The sequence below is a fragment of the Chlorocebus sabaeus genome, chromosome 4, assembly GCF_047675955.1.
Source record: "Chlorocebus sabaeus isolate Y175 chromosome 4, mChlSab1.0.hap1, whole genome shotgun sequence".
Lineage (NCBI taxonomy): Eukaryota > Metazoa > Chordata > Mammalia > Primates > Cercopithecidae > Chlorocebus > Chlorocebus sabaeus.
The window spans coordinates 94067677-94085100 of NC_132907.1; the positions used below are offsets into that span (position 1 = coordinate 94067677).

At 47.1% G+C, this 17424-nt stretch overlaps 1 protein-coding gene across 1 annotated transcript in view; it reads right to left on the reverse strand.

The window, feature by feature from the left end:
- The window catches only part of PLEKHG4B (pleckstrin homology and RhoGEF domain containing G4B), an 88584-nt gene that overhangs the window by 57201 nt on the left and 13959 nt on the right, over positions 1-17424 (reverse strand). The window contains exon 2 of the mRNA XM_007961049.3: positions 10216-10413. Coding sequence (XP_007959240.3) covers positions 10216-10413 — 198 coding nt within the window. The remainder of the gene's footprint in view (positions 1-10215; positions 10414-17424) is intronic.

A 17424-nucleotide genomic window follows, 5' to 3' on the forward strand; every position in this document is an offset into this window, starting at 1 on the left:
TTGTATTTTTAGTAGAGATGAGGTTTCACCATGTTCGCCAGGCTGGACTCAAACTCCTGACCTCAGGTGATCCACCCACCTTGGCCTCCCAAAGTGCTGGGATTACAGGTGTGAGCCACCACATCCAGCCTGCAAAATGGATTTTTGAAAAAATCCCACATGATCCAACTATACGATGTCCACAAAAGACTCACTCGAGATTCAAAGACATTAAACAGATCCAAACTAAAAAGATGGAAAAATATATCCATGCAAATAGTAACCAAGAGACGGGAGGAATGACTACACTAATATCACATAAAATAGACATTAAATCATAAAATGTTACAAGATACCATGAAGAACCTTATATATTAATAAGAGGTTAAATACAGCAAGAAGATATAACAATTATAGACATTTACACACCTAATGACAGATCATCAAAATGTATGCAGCAAAAATTAACAGAATTGAAGAGAGATACAGGCAGCGCTACAATAATTGTTGGAGACTTCAGTACCTCACTGTTTCACTGTCAATGGACAGAAGAACCAGACACAAGAGATATTTTTTAAAATGGAGGACTTTACCAACACCATAAACCAACTCAAACAGACATGCAGAACATCTACCCAGCAGTGTCATTATTCTGCCTTCATGTTTGAAAGGTATTTTTGCTGGACATACACACGCTTCTCAAGTGCACATGAGAGACAACTTCCAGGGTAGAACATACATTAGGCCACAAATTCAGTCTCGATAAACTTAAAAAGATAGATATCATACAAATTATCTTCACCAATCATAAAGAGATGAAGTTAGAAGTCAATACTAGAAATAAGACTGAAAAATTCACAAAATTGTGGAAATTAATCAACAATGGATCAAAAAAGAAATCACAAGAAAAATGAGATGTTTAGAATGAAATGAAAACAAAAACATAATATATTACAATTTATGGGAGGCAGCACAAGCAGTGTTGAGGGAAATTTATAGCTATAAATGCTTATATTTTCAAAAAGTAAAGATCTCAAATCAACAACCTAACTTCACAACTTAAGGAACTAGAAAAAGAAGAAAAAAACTAAACCCAAAGCTAGCAGATGAAAGGGAACAATATAGAACAGAGATAAGTGAAACAGAGAATAGAAAAACGAGATACAAAATGGATGAAACCAACAATTGGTTCTTTGGAAAGATAAAAAAAGTTGACAAACCTTTAAGGTAGGTGGACTAAAAAAAGATTTATGTTACTAAAATCAGATTAAAGAGGGGATATTACTATTGATTCTACAGAAATAAAAAGGATTATGAAAAATTATTAACTGTACATTAATAAATTGGATAATCTAGATTAATTCCTAAAGACACAAAGCCTACCAAGACTAAATCAGGAAGAAATTTAAAATGTGCATATATCTGCGACTGCTAAGTAGATTGAATCAGTAATTTAAAAATCTCTTAAAGCCTGGAACTGATGGCTTCATTGGTGAATTTTACCAAACATTTAAAGAACGGCACCACCCCTTTTCTAATTTTTCCAAAAAATTAAAGAGGAGGGAAACTCATTCAAAGAAGCATTACCAAGATGTCAGACAAAAGAAAAATATAGGCCAATATCCCTTATGGATATTGTAATCTTTTCTACCCATGGATTATTCAGAAATACATAATTTCCAAGTATTTTGTGAGTTTCTAGTTATCTCTTTTATGTTATTGAGCTTTGGTTTAATAACACTGTGGTCAGAAAAAAAAACTCTGTATGAGCTCTGTCCTTAGAAAATTATTGATACTTTGAAAAAAATTATCTACAGTATGCAGTTTATTTTGTGTGAGCTTGAAAAGAATGTGTATTCTGCATTTGTTGTGTACATTGTTCTATAAATGTCAAATAGGTCAAGTTTATTATTAATGTTCAGATTTTTGATATTCTTAGATTTTTTTTCCAATTGTTCTACCAATTGCTGAGAGGAGAGTATAAAAAATCTACGGTTACTGCTGTCAATTGTTTGGCTTTATGTATTTTGAAGCTCTATTATTAGGCAGTACTCACGGTCTTGAAATCTTACTTATCTGATATTAATACTACCACACACTTTCTTATGCTTAGTGGCATTTTTCCCATTCTTTTAGATTCCATCTTTGTGTGTCTTTATATTTAAAAGGCATTTTGGCCGGGCGCGGTGGCTCATGTCTGTAATCCCAGCACTTTGGGAGGCTGAGGCGGGCAGATCATCTGAGGTCAGGAGTTCGAGATCAGCCTGGCCAACATGGTGAAACCCCATCTCTACTAAAAACTAGCTGGGCGTGGTGGCGCACACCTGTAGTCCCAGATACTCGGGAGGCTGAGGCAGGAGAATCGCTTGAACCCAGGAGGCGGAGGTTGCAGTGAGCAGAGATTGCACCACCGCACTCCAGCCCAGGCGACAGTGCAAGACTCCATCTAAAAATAAATAAATAATAAAAAATAAAGGGCATTTTATACAACAAACGTTTAGTTGCTCTTGCCTTGTTTTGAGTCTGTCCATTCCTGCCTTTTACATGGAGTGTGTTTGGTTTACATTTAAAATAATTATCGATATGGTTGAATCAAATCTATCATCTTGTTATATAATTTCTATTTGTCTAGTCTATTCTTTGTTCTTCCTTTCATCCTCTCTTTCTATTTTTTGGATTTCTTTTTATCTCTTGAATATTGAGTTGTATCTCTGTGTTATTTTTGCTCTCAAGATTACAATGTGCATCTTTAACTCACTACAGCCTCACTTCAATTAATATTTTAAAATTCAAAACAATGTAATAACCTTTCAGTGGTCTAATTTCATTTACTTCCCGCAACACTTTGTGCTTTTGTTGTCATATATTTTACTTCTACATTGATTAAAAACCCCATGATACACTGATTTAAGTAGTTAATCATCTTTTAAAGACATTCATTTTTACTCACGTATTTAGCCTTTCTTGTACACTTCACCTACCTAGTATCATTTCCCTTCAACCTAAAGACCACCCTTTAGCATTTCTTGTATTGCACCTCTACTGGTCTATTCCTTTGTTAACCCAAAAGTGTCATTATTTTGCCTTCATGTTTGAAAGATATTTTTGCTGGATGTAGAAATTTATTTTTGCTGGATATAGAATTTTTTTCTTTCAACATTTAAAAGACATATATAAAAGACAACATAAAAAGACATTTTCCATTGTCTTCGGAAGCCCAGTGCTTCTGAGGAAGACATCGATCATTCTCACTGTTCCCTGCTGTATGCAGTTTGCCTCTTTCCTCTGTCGGCTGATGACGAGCTTCCTGGATCCAGGTGTTTATGGTTTTAAACAAATTTGAAAAAAATTCCAACGATACTTCATTTGTCCTGCCCTCTTCTCACTTTCCTCCCCTTCTGTAAATGCAATTATACACATTTTGACTGCTTGATAATCACACTAGTGACTAAGGTTTTGCTCTTTTTTTCCTCATTCTCCTTTCTCTCTGTGCTTTCATTTGAATGACTTTCTTTGACAGGTCTTCAAATTCATGTATCCTTTCTTTGATGTGTCCAATCTGCATTAATCCCATTCATTAAGCATTTTAATTACAGATCTTGTATTTTTTAGTTTGGAGATTTCCATTTTCTTCTTCTTCTTTTTTTTTTTTTTTTTGAGATGGAGTCTCACTGTCACCCAGGCTGGAGTATAGTGGCGTAATCTTGGCTCACTGCAAGCTCTGCATCCCGGGTCCATACCATTCTCCAGCCTCAGCCTCCTGAGTAGCTGGGACTACAGATGCCCACCACCATGACCGGCTAATTTTTTTGTATATTTAGTTGAGATGGGGTTTCACCATGTCAGTCACCATGGTCTCGATTTCCTGACCTTGTGATCTGCCCGCCTCAGCCTCCCAAAGTGCTGGGATTACAGGCGTGAGCCACCACGCCCAGTCCATTTTCTTCTTTCAAAATACTTTCCAAATCTGAAACTCTCCACCTCTTCATCTACTTCATCTGCCATATTTACTTATAGTTATTTAATATATTTATTATATATATATATTTTTTTGAGACGGAGCCTCGTCTGTCGCCCAGGCTGGAGTGCAGTGGTGCAATCTCGGCTCACTGCAAGCTCTGCCTCCCAGGTTCACGCCATTCTCCTGCCTCAGCCTCCCGAGTAGCTGGGACTAAAGGTGCCTGCCACCACGCCCGGCTAATTTTTTTGTATTTTTAGTAGAGACGGGGTTTCATCATGTTAGCCGGGATGGTCTCGATCTCCTGACCTCATGATCCGCCCGCCTCGGCCTCCCAAAGTGCTGAGATTACAGGCGTGAGCCCTGCGCCTGGCCAATTTATTGTAATTTTTAAGAAGTCTCTGTCTGATAATTCCAACCCCTGGGTGATCTGTTTCTATCAAGAATTTTGCTGTTGTTTATGAATTGATAAAATCTGGCACCTCTGCAAATCACACAATTCTTAAATTTTATCTCAGAGATTTTGTCTAATGCAGGCATGTTTCTTTTCAAGAGGAAATGCTCTTTCTTCTGTTAGGCAGTTAGGTGAGGGGCTTATCAGTGTAATGCATTCGGAAACAGAGCCAAATCAGGGCAGGGTTGTGGCTTTAATTCCTCTATGAAAGCCCTGGAATTAAAGCTACAGGAGTGCAATGAGATCTCTCTCCACTTTTCAGCCCAGCCTCAGACTTCACTGGCCACCAGGACCTTCTTACCAGATTTTATTTGGGTGGAGTTTGGTTTCAAGGTTCATGAATTTCAGCCTATCTCTAGTTTCAAATCCTCTGATGGTAAGTCCATCTCTCTCTCCAGGGGGAGCCTGGAATAAGAACTGAGACATGTTGAAACCATGGGACTGAAATTTTAAGACTGTTAGACGAGATTTTGAGACCAGGAGACTGTATGAGTTGGAGATTACAACTCTTTGGTACGGTATGACTATAATTTATTTTTTGAGGCGGGGTCTTGCTATGTTGCCCAGGCCCAGTGCAGTGGTACAATCAGAGCTCATTGCAGCCTTGATCTCCCAGGCTCAAGTAATCCTCTTACCTGGGCCTCCCGTGTAGCTGGGACCACAGGCATGCACTACCCACCATGACTGGTTAAGTTTAAAAAAAATTCTGGTAGAGATGTGCTCTCACTATGTTGCCCAGGGTGCTACTGAACTCCTGGGCTCGAGCAACCCTCCCCCTCAGCCTTGCGAAGTGCTGGGATTACAGGCATGATAATGCCAGTGCACCTGGCCCATGTGACTATAAGACTCTGAGATTTCTTTTTGCTTTCTAGTCCCACCCTTCAATTTCCACTTCCTCAGCAAAATTCCCTCTAAGAGAATTACTTGGCAGAGAAGATTATTCTGCATTCAAGGCTCCTCCAGATGCTAATCTGTCAGCTCAGAGGTTTCCTAAAGCTTGCTGATTTCTCCTTGTCTCAGCAAAGAAGGTCCTTCTCTGGTAGGCTTGCTCCCCTCTCCATCCTCCTCCAGCCTCAGTGACTGGCCACAGGCATGAAAGCGGCTTCTGTTATTTACTCATTTAGGAAGGCACTGTCTCTACAGTTTGGTCCTTTCAGGTGCTTTCCACATCCATGCCTCGTGGGTGGCTCTGAAGGAAGACGCAATGGTGTGGGCTTCTCTAGGTTTCTCATTGTTTGGTGGTAAAGTCTTCATGTTCCTCCACATTGTAACTGGACACATCTGTTCTTTGGCTCTAAATATTCTGACAATTTCCTTGGTGGTTTTGTCATCCTTTTATTTAGCAATACATTAACCCATTTATGCCGGAGGTTGCAAATTTTTGTGTGTGTGAAAAATCAGACCTTGGCGATGACCTTCAGCAGCAGGATATAAAAAATTCCCACAAGCTTAGTGTTCCAATAATGGAACATTAGCCATAAATGGGTTAAAACATTTTCCAAATGTAAGGGTTTCTTGTTGTTGTTGATTTCTAGTTTTATTGCACTGTGGCCTTTAGATACAAATTCTTTGGTATTTGTTGACACTTTATGGACAATGGTCGATCCTGGTAAGCTACATGTACATTTAAGAAGAATGTAGGCCGGGCATGGTGGCACACACCTGTAATCCCAGTGCTTTGGGAGGCTGAGGCAGGAAGATCGCTTGAGCCCAGGAGTTCCAGACCAGCCTGGGAAACATAGTGAAACCCAGTCTCTACAAAAACTTTTTAAAATAAAAGAATTAGCCAGGTGTAGCGGTGCATACCTGTAGTCCCAGCTAGTCTGGAAGCTGCGGCGGGGGGATCGCTTGAGTTCAGGAGGTCAAGGCTGCAGTGAGCCATGATTGTACCACTGGACTCCAGCCTGGGTGATAGAGTGAGACCCTGTCTTAAAAAACAAGCAAACAAAAAACAAACAAAAACGGAGGAGGAGGAGAAGAAGAGTGCGGGCTCTCCAATATTCTCTAATCATATATCCTTGGGATAAATGTTTTCAAATGGGCAAGAATTTTATCAGATTTTGGTTAACCTTGGAAAGTGTTCCATGTGTACTTGGGAAGGATATGGATCCTAAAGTTGCGGGGCTCAGCACTCTATGTATGCCCCTTAGTGGAAGAAAGTTACTGTGTTTAATGTATATCCCAAGCAGTGTGTGGTCTGCTTACCCCGTCTGCTTTGGAGAGAGGTGAAATCTCCTACGGTAATTCTGGATTTCTCCTTGCAATTCTGTCCATTTATATTTCACACATTTTCAGACTATGTTGTTAGGGGTTCACAGATGATGTCTTCCTGGCTTTTTGTCACTAGTATTATTATTGAAAGATCTTCTTTGGACCCAGCGATGCACTTCGCCTTTTATGATATCCGTTTGTTATAAGCGTTGCCACCCCAGTAATGCTTTGAATTTTGCTGCTCTATTATTTTCTGGACCTGTGTCAGAGACTGTGCTTTTCACTGTTCATGGCTTTATTCTGTTTACTCCCTCCTCCTTTTCCGATTTCTATTTGATTGATTTCATTTTTTTTATTCTAATTCCCAGCTCACTTCCATCTCTCTTTTATGGAAACATCCTATTTCTATATTTTTCTGATTACTTTTCCCTAAACTATTTTTTTTTCTTTTTGAGACAGAGTCTCACTCCGTTGCCCAGGCTGGAGTGCAGTGGCACAATCTCGGCTCTCTGCAACCTCTGCCTCTTGGGTTCAAGCCATTCTCCTGCCTCAGCCTCCTGAGTAGCTGGGACTACAGGTGCCTACCACCATGCCTGGCTAACTTTTGTGTTTTTAGTAGAGATGGGGTTTCGCCATGTTGGCCAGGGTGGTCTTGAACTCCTGACCTCAGATGATCCACCTGCCTTGGCCTCCAAAAGTGCTGGGATTACAGGCATGAGCCGCCGTGCCCGGCCCTTTTCTCTAAACTTCTCCAGACACATTTTTGTCCCAAACTGTGATGAAACAAAGTGACAAATAACTTGATAAGTGATGAAGCATGTCATTTATTGACTGAGGGTTGGGAGACAGGCAACAGTAATCACTGAAGTCTTAGCTTCACATGACCATTTATCTCAATATTAATATTATTAATAATGATTTCCCAACCACATATTTTGACAATAGTGGATAAATGAATAAAAACAGAATTGAATTTATATTAACTAAAATATGTTTGTATTCATATATTCACAGTAGTCAAGGCAAATGCATTTTTCTCCTGTTATAGAGATGAACAAACTTTATTTTTATCATTCAAAAGCAAAAAGTAATATAAATGTCAAGCAGACTGTCTCTAAGTTTTGTGTTGTGCTTATTAAATACTAACACATACGCATTCATATTAAAGTACCATAATTCACGACTTTTCCAGAAGACAAGCGATTCGGTAGGTGGGGAGAAGGACGGTTTTGATTAAAATGAGAGCAAAAAGCAACTTCCCGGAAAGAAGGTGAAACAGGCATGCCTTCGAAAGCAGCCAGGCGTTTTCAGACCCAAGGAAAGCAGCCAGGCTCCCTGTGCTGTCATCCAGCCTCCCGGCAGGCACCTCCTGTTTCTTCCCCACATCAGTCGACATCTTTGAAATGTGCAAAAGATACATCCTCACAAAGGAAAACGTCTTCTGAACAGACCACCTCACACAAGGCAGCAAATCTAGGCTGTGCCTGGCCCTCCCCTAGCCCTGTCATTCTAACCAAAAGACATTCAAGGAGTCTAATAAACCAAGTGGCCCAGGGGTAGTTTCAAAACAATGTCCTAATTCACTTTCACTGGAGTGCGAAGCGGTGCTGGTTAACAAAGGCCGTGCTTCTTAGAACCTAGCCAGGCACCTTCCTTTGCTGCAACACCCGCAACCTGGCGATCACTACAGTTTTATCCTGGCCTCGAGGATAAATATCTTTATTTATTCTTATATGCTGATGCTTACGGACCATTCTGAACATCCCGGGCCCCTGAGAATCATGCTCAGTCTACTCGGCCTTGCTCTATAGACAGAACAGGAAAGCCTGGATGACAGCACGTCTGTTTACAGCACATCTCCACAGCATGGTTTACTTGATATTTTAAGCCCACTGTTGAGACCCACTACTCAGAAAAAAAGATTCCTTTCAAAATATTACTGCTCGTCAACAATACCTGTGGGCACCCAAGAGCTCTGACGAAGTGTACAAGCAGATAAATGTTGTTTCCATGTATGGTAACACAACGTCCATTCTGCCACCTAAGGCTCGAGAGTACTTTTGACTTTCAAGTCTTATTATTTAAGAAATACATTTTGTAAGACTACAGCTGCCACAGAGAGTGATTCCGCTGATGGATCTGGGCAGAGCACACTGTACAGCTCTGGAAAGGATTCACCATTCTAGATGCTACTATGAACATGTAAGATTCATGAGAGGAGGCCAAAATATCAACATGAAGGGGAGTTTAGAAGAGGTTGATTCCAACCCTCATGGATGACATTGAGGGGTTCAAGCCTCCCATAGAGGAAGGAACTGCAGATGTGGGGGAAACAGCAAGAGAACTTGGATTAGAAGTGGAGCCTGAAGATGTAACTGAACTGCTGCAATCCCAGGATAAAACTTGAACGGATGAGGAATTGCTTCTTATGAATGAGCAAAGAACATGGTTGATTAAGATGGAATCTGTTCGGAGGCCAGGGCGGGTGGATCACCTGAGGTCAGGAGTTTAAGACCGGCTTGGCCAACATAGTGAAACTCGTCTCTACTAAAAACACAAAAATTAGCTGGGCGTGGTGGCGTGTGCCTGTAATCCCAGCTGCTCAGGAGGCTGAGGCAGCAGAATCGCTTGAACCCAGGAGGTGGAGGTTGCAGTAAGCTGAGACTGCACCACTGTATTCCAGCCTGCGTGACAGAGCAAGACTCCATCTCAAAAAAAAAAGATGATACTGTGAACACCGCTGAAATGACAACAAAGGATTTAGAGTATTCCATAAACTTAGTTGATAAACAGAAGGGTGTGACAGGATCGACTCCAATTCTGAAAGAAGTTCTATGGTGGGTAAAATGCTGTCAAACAGTATTGCCTGCTGGAGTAATTGTTCTTAAAGGAAGAGTCAACGTGGAAAACTTCACTGTGGTCTCATTTTAAGAAGTTGCCACAGCCACCCCAACCACTACCGTGATCGGTCAGCAGCCATCAACATTAGCATTTTTTAATCACTATTTTAAAATTAAGGTATAATGCTGTTTTTAGACCTAATGCTATTGCACACTTAGACTATAGTGTAAACATAACTTGTATACACGCTGGGAAACCAAAACCTTTGTATGTCTGGCGTTAGCATGGTATCTCCTTACTTTGCTGGTCTGGAACTGAGACCACAATCCCTTCCAGGTGGGCCCGCACAGTGACTTAGCTCTGAAGTGCTCACTACTATCCCTTCCAGGTGGGCCTGCACAGTGACTGCCGCAGTAACTTAGCTCTGAAGTGCTCACTACTATCCCTTCCGGGTAGGCCTGCATTGTGACTGCTGCAGTAACTTAGCTCTGAGGTGCCGGCTCTGGAGAATGACTTGTTTCCTTCCTTTGAAGAGTGCAGTGCAAGTTTATTGGGGGTGGGGGACAAAGACGGCTCCACACTCCTGGGAAGCCTGAGAAACCCTTGTTTCTGGGACATGCAGCCTTGTTTGACCCTTCATTTGGGATAAGGGTGGGAGGAGCCAGAAGCCAGAGGAAAGGACTGAGCCAGTGCCCTGATGGGCCCAATCCCAGGGAAAGAGCAGGTTCCTCCAGGTTGGCCGCAGTCTCAGAGCTACAGGGGAGGTACTCACACAGGCTTCCTGCTGCAGGCGCTGCAGGGCCCTCCTGGCTGGGAGGAGGAAGCTGGTGAGGCAGTGCAGCCCGTCCCCACCATGGCACCTCTCGGCCACACTGAACAGCTGCCAGAGCACCGTGGCTGCCGTGGCTTCAAAAGGTGGGTACAAGGCAGAGAGCGTCCTCTGGATATAGGCATCAAGAGATTCCAGATCCTGAAATGGAAGAGAGAATTCACAAACTTTAGGGACAGAACTCAAGACAGGTGCACACGACGGTCCAAGGCTGGCACTGAAGGATCCACACCGAAGTCCCATGCCCTGTGTCTGGCATGATGTGAGTTAACTGAGAAAGACAAAAGGTGCAAGCGAATCCATGGTGCAGGGCGAGCTCCTGGTGGTTCTTCCTGTGCTGTCCCACGGCAGAGGGGCAGGTGTATTAGGCAGACCCGTGGCCTTGTCCTGGGGCGGGGGCTCTATATACCACCTCTGTAAATATGGGCTGCCATTCCTATCACACTGAGGCACAACCAAGCTTAGATCTGGGGTAAGTTTCATCCCCTGCACCTGAACAGCATAGGGTCTCTGGGGTGGGGCTGTGAGTCCTGCGGGAGCTGCTCCTCCCGGCTCTCCTGGGTTTGTACAGGGAGGAGGGGACAACCACCCACGGGGAGGACAGAGCTGGCCCACGCGCCACTTTGCTCTCAGAAAACAAGCTCATCCACAGCAAATACATTTTAATTGTGTTGATGACTTTGTTGTCATTTAAACAGTACTGACGGTGAAACCCTCAGGGTGCCTTCCTCAAGGCTGCTGAATTGTGCCCATTTGGCACCCTAAAAACAGTATCATCGGCCACTGATTTCTCCTTGGCATTTTGGTGCAACATGCTTTTACGAAGAGACAATGACTTGTTTAAAAATTTGTGATGCTGTTTTTGGAGGTAACAGTCCCTGAGGAAATGCCACAAGGTTCACGTGTGTGGAAAAGAACTGCCAGGCAGTGAAAGCCAAAGAAGTTAAAAATTGTGAAATCAGTTTTTAATGGCACAACAGTTACATCAGAGATGCCGCTGAACAGCTAATCACACAGATAATGTCCTAAGGAAACTGAAAATAAAACAGGGACTCCTCTGGCCTACAGTGGGAGAAGGGTCTGTCTTGTCGGCTGGGCCTGCGACTGGAGGTACCTGCAGCAAGCTCAGCTTCTGGAAACTGTGTGGGTCGGGGACGGTCAGGACTGGGGTCCTGAGTTCTGCATCCCACCAGCAGAGGCCCCTGCCGGCCCCGTCACCCCCCGGGGCAGCTCCCTTCCCCGCGCGCACTGGCTCGTTCCCACCGACCCGACAGGGCCACTTACTTGTTGACAGGAATGATCTAAATACAGTCTGAGTTCGTGCAGAAATGCTGATGTGATCTAATTTCCAAAAACTCAGATCACACCTGAGCCACAGCAAACACACAGTCCATGAGAATGAGTGGGCCTGTCTCAGGCCGGGGACAGAATCACCCACCGGGCACCGGGACGGCTGTGCTTCGGGATGTGGGGCAAATGCTTAACTGACACATGAGAGATGGGCAGGAAGGACGAGGAACATGATCTGGGACAGGTGTCTTGAATGGCCTGTTCCGCAGGAGCTGAAATGCCAACCCTGGGCCATCCCCGGGAGAGGCGTCCTCCTACTTCTCTGATCCCCAAATCCAGGCCCATTCCTCCCCCACCCTCAAGTCCAGATGTGGTCAGCAGCCCAGAGTTCCATCCAGGGCCACCGTCTGAACTGCCCGACGTGAGGAAGGAGACGGCCGGTGCACTTCGCTGCCAAGCCCTGGCCCTGCCTCTGATTCCACGATGACTGGGGCAGGCCCCATGCTCCACTCAGCGGGTCCCACCTGCACCCCCTCCTCAGAACAGCTCCCACTGGGGCCACTCAGGGCCTGGGCCAGGCCAGAGCTGCCCCAGGGAAGCTGCCTGCAGACCGAGAGTCGGGTAGGTTGAGGCACTGAGTAAGCCAAGTGAGCCACGAACCAGGTCTATTCATAGCAGCCTTCGACTGCTCACGAGTCCTGTGTCCCTCGAGGGCAGGGTGTGCGCTGTCTCCTGGCCTGGTGTGTGCAGCACCCCGATTCTGGGGACCGCCTTTGGGGGTGCCGCCAGCAGATGGCTGCTTGTGATGAGGGAGCTGCAGTGTGTGTGCGGGACTCTGAAGGAGTGTGAGCCTGGCCAGGCACGGTGTGTGTGGACAGAGGAACTCCTGCCAGCTGTGTCCAGGCCTCGGGGCCAGGAGAGGGAGCAGACAGGGCAGGGGACCTGCAAGCACACGCCCACTAGCTCAGCTCAGCCCAATTTCTTGTCTTTGTAGAAATCAGGATTCTTGTTTCTGCCAAATTCAAACCCGAGGGCCTTCCGGTTTACAAGCTCATGAGCCTCACGGAGGCACAGACGGTGCGGGTGTGTGCGTGTGTGTTGCAGAGCGGCCAGTGTGTGCGTGTGTGTTGCAGATTGTGCAGATGTTTGCGTGTGTGTTGCAGAGCGGCCAGCGTGTGCGTGTGTGTTGCAGATTGTGCAGATGTGTGCGTGTGTGTTGCACAGCAGCTGGTGCAGTTCCGGTGCCCGCCAGTCCCTTGGCACTTTGCTGAGCTTTGCCCTGAACTCTATGCAATCACTTGGCCAATGGGGCGGTGGTGGTAGAGCAGGAATGGAAGAGGGTGTCTGAAAACCCATCTTAAAGCTTCACTCTTCAATGAAGAATTTATTTTTCCAATGAAGTTTAAAGTTTTATGGAAACGAGGGTGATATTTTAAAGTCAAGATGCTTGTTTCTCACCCTCTCTGCATTCCCTGGCTCGCAGCTCCACGCCCAGAGCGGACACAGCCTGGCCCAGCCCCAGCTTCTGTGTCACCCGTGGTTTCGCGTGTCCCTCTGGCACCAACACACAGTGATGCTCACGATGCTGCAGCCCAGGGTGTGGTGCCTGGAGGGGCATGGCAGGTACTTCGAATTCACTGCTGTGCCCTTTGCCTCTGGCCGGATTTTTTTTGTTTTTGGAGACAAAGTCTCGCTCTGTCGCCCAGGCTGGAGTGCAGTGGTGTGATCTCGGTTCACTGCAACCTCCGCCTCCCGGGTTCAAGTGATTCTCCTCTCTCAGCCTTTCGAGTAGCTGGGACTACAGGTGTGTACCACCATGAACCGTGCCTGGCTGATTCTGGTATTTTCGGTAGAGACGGGGTTTCACCATGTTGCCCAGGCTGGTCTCAAATTCCTGACCTCCTGATCTGCCTGCAAAAAGCAGGACACCCATGGGCAGCAGACATCTGTGGCTCCTTCAAGCAGGGCCCCGGGGACAGTGGGGGCACCCACACTGCCCCTGCTCTGCCCCAGTTCCCATCAATGGCCACTTTCTCAGCACAGCACGGTGGTGAGTGAGAAGGCCAGGTGTGAAACCCACACCCCCCAAGAGGCTCGCTCTGGGCTGCTACCTGGTCACAGCCGCTCAGGCCCATCAGGACCCAGTGATGGCTCCTGGCATCCGGCCCAGGTACCCGTGCCCATCTCTGGTTTCCTGTCTGTGCAGACTCAGAAACCACCATTGAATCAAAACCTGTCTAGGAAGCCTCGTCCCAAACAGGGCTTGGTGTGCAGGTCGGTCTGTCTACACCCAGCCGTCTGCACCCGGTCTGTATACACCATCCCCGCTGGGGATGCTGAAGGTGCTTCTAAGACTAAAGGTTCCGTTGGCCCAAAGTTGGTACAAGAGGGTGCTAGGAAGGATACGAAGGATGGCAAGGGGGAAGGAACGGAGCATGCCTTGCCTCCCTGGGTGTCTGTTCTACATTCTTTGAAGAGTTCAGCAATCACCAAAAGCCACGTCATCCCTGGTTCCCAACGTACTGACTTTATCACCTGAGTAGATTTAGGAAGATTCCCAGGTCCTGGTGAAAAGCTTCACCCAGTGAAAGTCTTACTCCCCTGAAATGGTTTTCCGATTCCCATATCCAACCCAATCCACGCGGGAAGCCCCCTGGAGACGCAGGCCCTGGCGGCAGGGGATGGCCGAGTGCTCCCGAGTCTGGGGTCAAGCTGGGAGCCTCTGTTTCGAGGCCTCTTCTCCTAATTCCCTGAGCCTACGTGGTTACTGTTCCGGAAAGGTGCTGCTCCACCACACTCCAATTCCTGTCTCCCCGAAGCCCAGGTATACACACCCGGCACACCTGAACCCAGGCTGGTGCCCCAGCCCCACCCGGATCACTGGATTGGGAGCTACTGTGCCAGGTGGTGATGCAAGCTGCCCTCTGCTGAGCCCCACCGAGGTCCAGCCAGAGCTCCTGGCCACACCAGGGCAAGTGCGGGGCAAGCCTTGGCTCAGTTCCCCTCCTCACTGACACACGCCCACCAAGCCCCTGCCCAGGGCAACCCTGCCCTCCAGGGACTCACAGTCCAGGGTGAGGCCAGACCCAGGGCAGGGATGGGCAGGTGGGATCCCAGGGTGAGGCCTCAGCAGTGCCCAGCGTCCAGGCCAGTTTCCCAGAAGAAGGGGCGTCTGAGCAGGGCCCAAGGGTGAGAAGGTCTCGCTGTGTGAGGAGACGGGGAAGGGAGCACCCAAGACTCTCCCAGGTGAACCTTCAGGCTTGGTTCACCTTCCTCCTGGGAAGGCCAGGGCTGTCCAGGCTCGCTGGAGGCCTCAGGGGCAATGTCGTGGAACTTACAATGGCAGGACAGAGTGGAGCCAGGGCCTGGGTGCCCAGGATGGGGCCCAGAGCACAGGACAGCAGTGGACCTCAGAGGGGCCAAGCATGGGGTCTCTGGGGCCAGGGTCCCTGACAGTAAACATCAAGTAGGCCCTGTCCAGTGAGCCCCAGCGGCTGTGCCTGATGGCTACATGGGCCGCCTCAGCAGGACTGGCACCTCCTCCAGCGGGCAGAGATGGGCAGGACCTGGAGCCAACCCTAAAGCCCCAGAGAGGGGGGTCTGCATCGGCACGTCCCAGCGGGCGGCCCCTGAAGCTGCACATTCCAGCCTCTTCCCACGTCTGCACTGAGCAGCCCGTGGGGGGAAGAGAATCGGGTAAGAACTGCACCCTGCACGAGTCTCCACACATGGGTAACATCCAGTACCTCCACACCTGCGCATGCGCACACACGTACACACGAGAACTGTGCCCTGCACCTCGTCTCTCACCACACACACGTGCACACACACACACACACACACAAGCTGCAGGTGGCACCTCGGTCTCCCTGTGGACACACACGTGAGCGTGCACACACACACATAGAAGCTGCAGGCGGCACCCCGGTCTCCCTGTGGGCACACACGTGAGCGTGCACACACACACATAGAAGCTGCAGGCGGCACCCCGGTCTCCCTGTGGGCACACACGTGAGCGTGCACACACACACACACACACAGAAGCTGCACGCAGGACCTCGGTCTCCCTGTGGGCACACATGCACACAGAACTCAGAAACTGCACCTACACTCCTCCCACCCCTGCCTGTGCAGCCACCCTGGGCTCCGGCTCTTGCTCCCACATCTACATCTGCTCTCAGCCCTCACCCTGCGGCAGGGGGAGCCATTTGTGAATTCAGCAGCGCGTGGAGTTTGCAGAGTGGTGTCCTGAGAAAAACCTCTACCTTAAATTTGTTTCAGGTTTTGAAATGTGAGCACTGTGGACAATTACAAAGTGGAGTTCCACATGTTCATTAAATTGGCCGCCAAGTACCATCGGCAGATTTTTCTGCCAAACTAAGAACAAAATACCTTGAAATAAATAAATACGCAAGTATTTGAAGATAACTCTGTATTTAGGCCTAAGGTAATTTCTATCATGAAATCTAAACAGCAAAATTTTAATCCGAGGGCTGGAACCTTCTACTGCAAAACAAAGGGCTGGATGGGGGAGCTGTCAGGCCCTCGGAGATGGACCCCAACCTGCCCAGATGCCCTTCCCGGGGCAGCAGCTCTCGTGCTTTCCCAAGGAACTGAAAATAACTAGGAGGAGAACCACAACACACCATGCCCAGTTCTTTCACACTCAAAACAAGGGTCCTCGGAATTTTTACGGTGGTGAAGGCCCTCAACAAGAAGTGTGCAAGACTGATGTTAACCACAATCAGTCCTGAGCTGGATTCTTTATGCGAAAATATGAAGTAAGGATTTGCTCGTTCCAAACCATGACTAGGCAGAAAAGATCACACCAATCTAAAGAAAATTTCCTACAGTCTTAATTATACCAAATCTAACTTTTCTACCATTGTGTCCAATCAGGGAACTTGCTGGCTTCCATCAAGACCTGGTCCCACGACAGTGCAGGAGACAGAGGCAGGGGGTGCACGCTCGGCCCACGGACCCCAGCTTCTGCAGCTGCCGTATGTTACAGTTCTGCAGGACAGCAGGTGACAACCACCATTCTTTCCTGCTTACATTGTCTTGAAGACGATTAGGCAGAAAAAAAAATGTCCTCAAAATGTGTCGGCTTAATTAGACGTACAGCTTCTCAGGTCTCAAAGGGAAAAACGCATTCTTGTTCCTCCAAGGGTCTGCTGGCTTTGCTGCTAGCAGCACTGCTCAATGAAACCAGAACAAACCAACTTCCAACGAAAAGCGAATTCCCTTTTGTCTGGGGCCAGCTGCTTTGCCAGGTCTGTCAGGATCCTGTCTTTAAACAGCACACCTGGCCTCCCCAAACCATTGCCATGCTTGTTTCCAAAAGAGAAATAACTAATTCTGGATGATACCACTGACAGGATGACTGAAACTAATTTTTCTAAATTGTAGATCTGACAGCAGATTCCACCTAAGTCATCAACGTGGTTTCTTTCAAACACCTTCAGATTCCATTTAACAATATAAATATGAGTAGACACAAAAGTGGTAAGTGGAGGTGTGCTGTGTACTTGCACGACCGGATTTGAAATTTCACCTAACATGCTTCCAAAGTAGCCTCTGGGCAGGGCCCCCAGTCATAGCTGGGAATCCACAGCCGCAACGGGAATCAGCCTCATGGAGAAGTCTTCACAACAGGACACAAGAACCCAGGACAGCCCTTACCCACTGTGCAATGTTCCTCCACCTTCAGGACAGGACACGAGAACCAGGACAGCCCTCGCCCACTGCGCAGTGTTCCTCCACCTTCAGGACACGAGAACCCAGGACGGCCCTCGCCCACTGCACAGTGTTCCTCCACCTTCAGGACACAAGAACCCAGAATGGCCCTCGCCCACTGCGCAG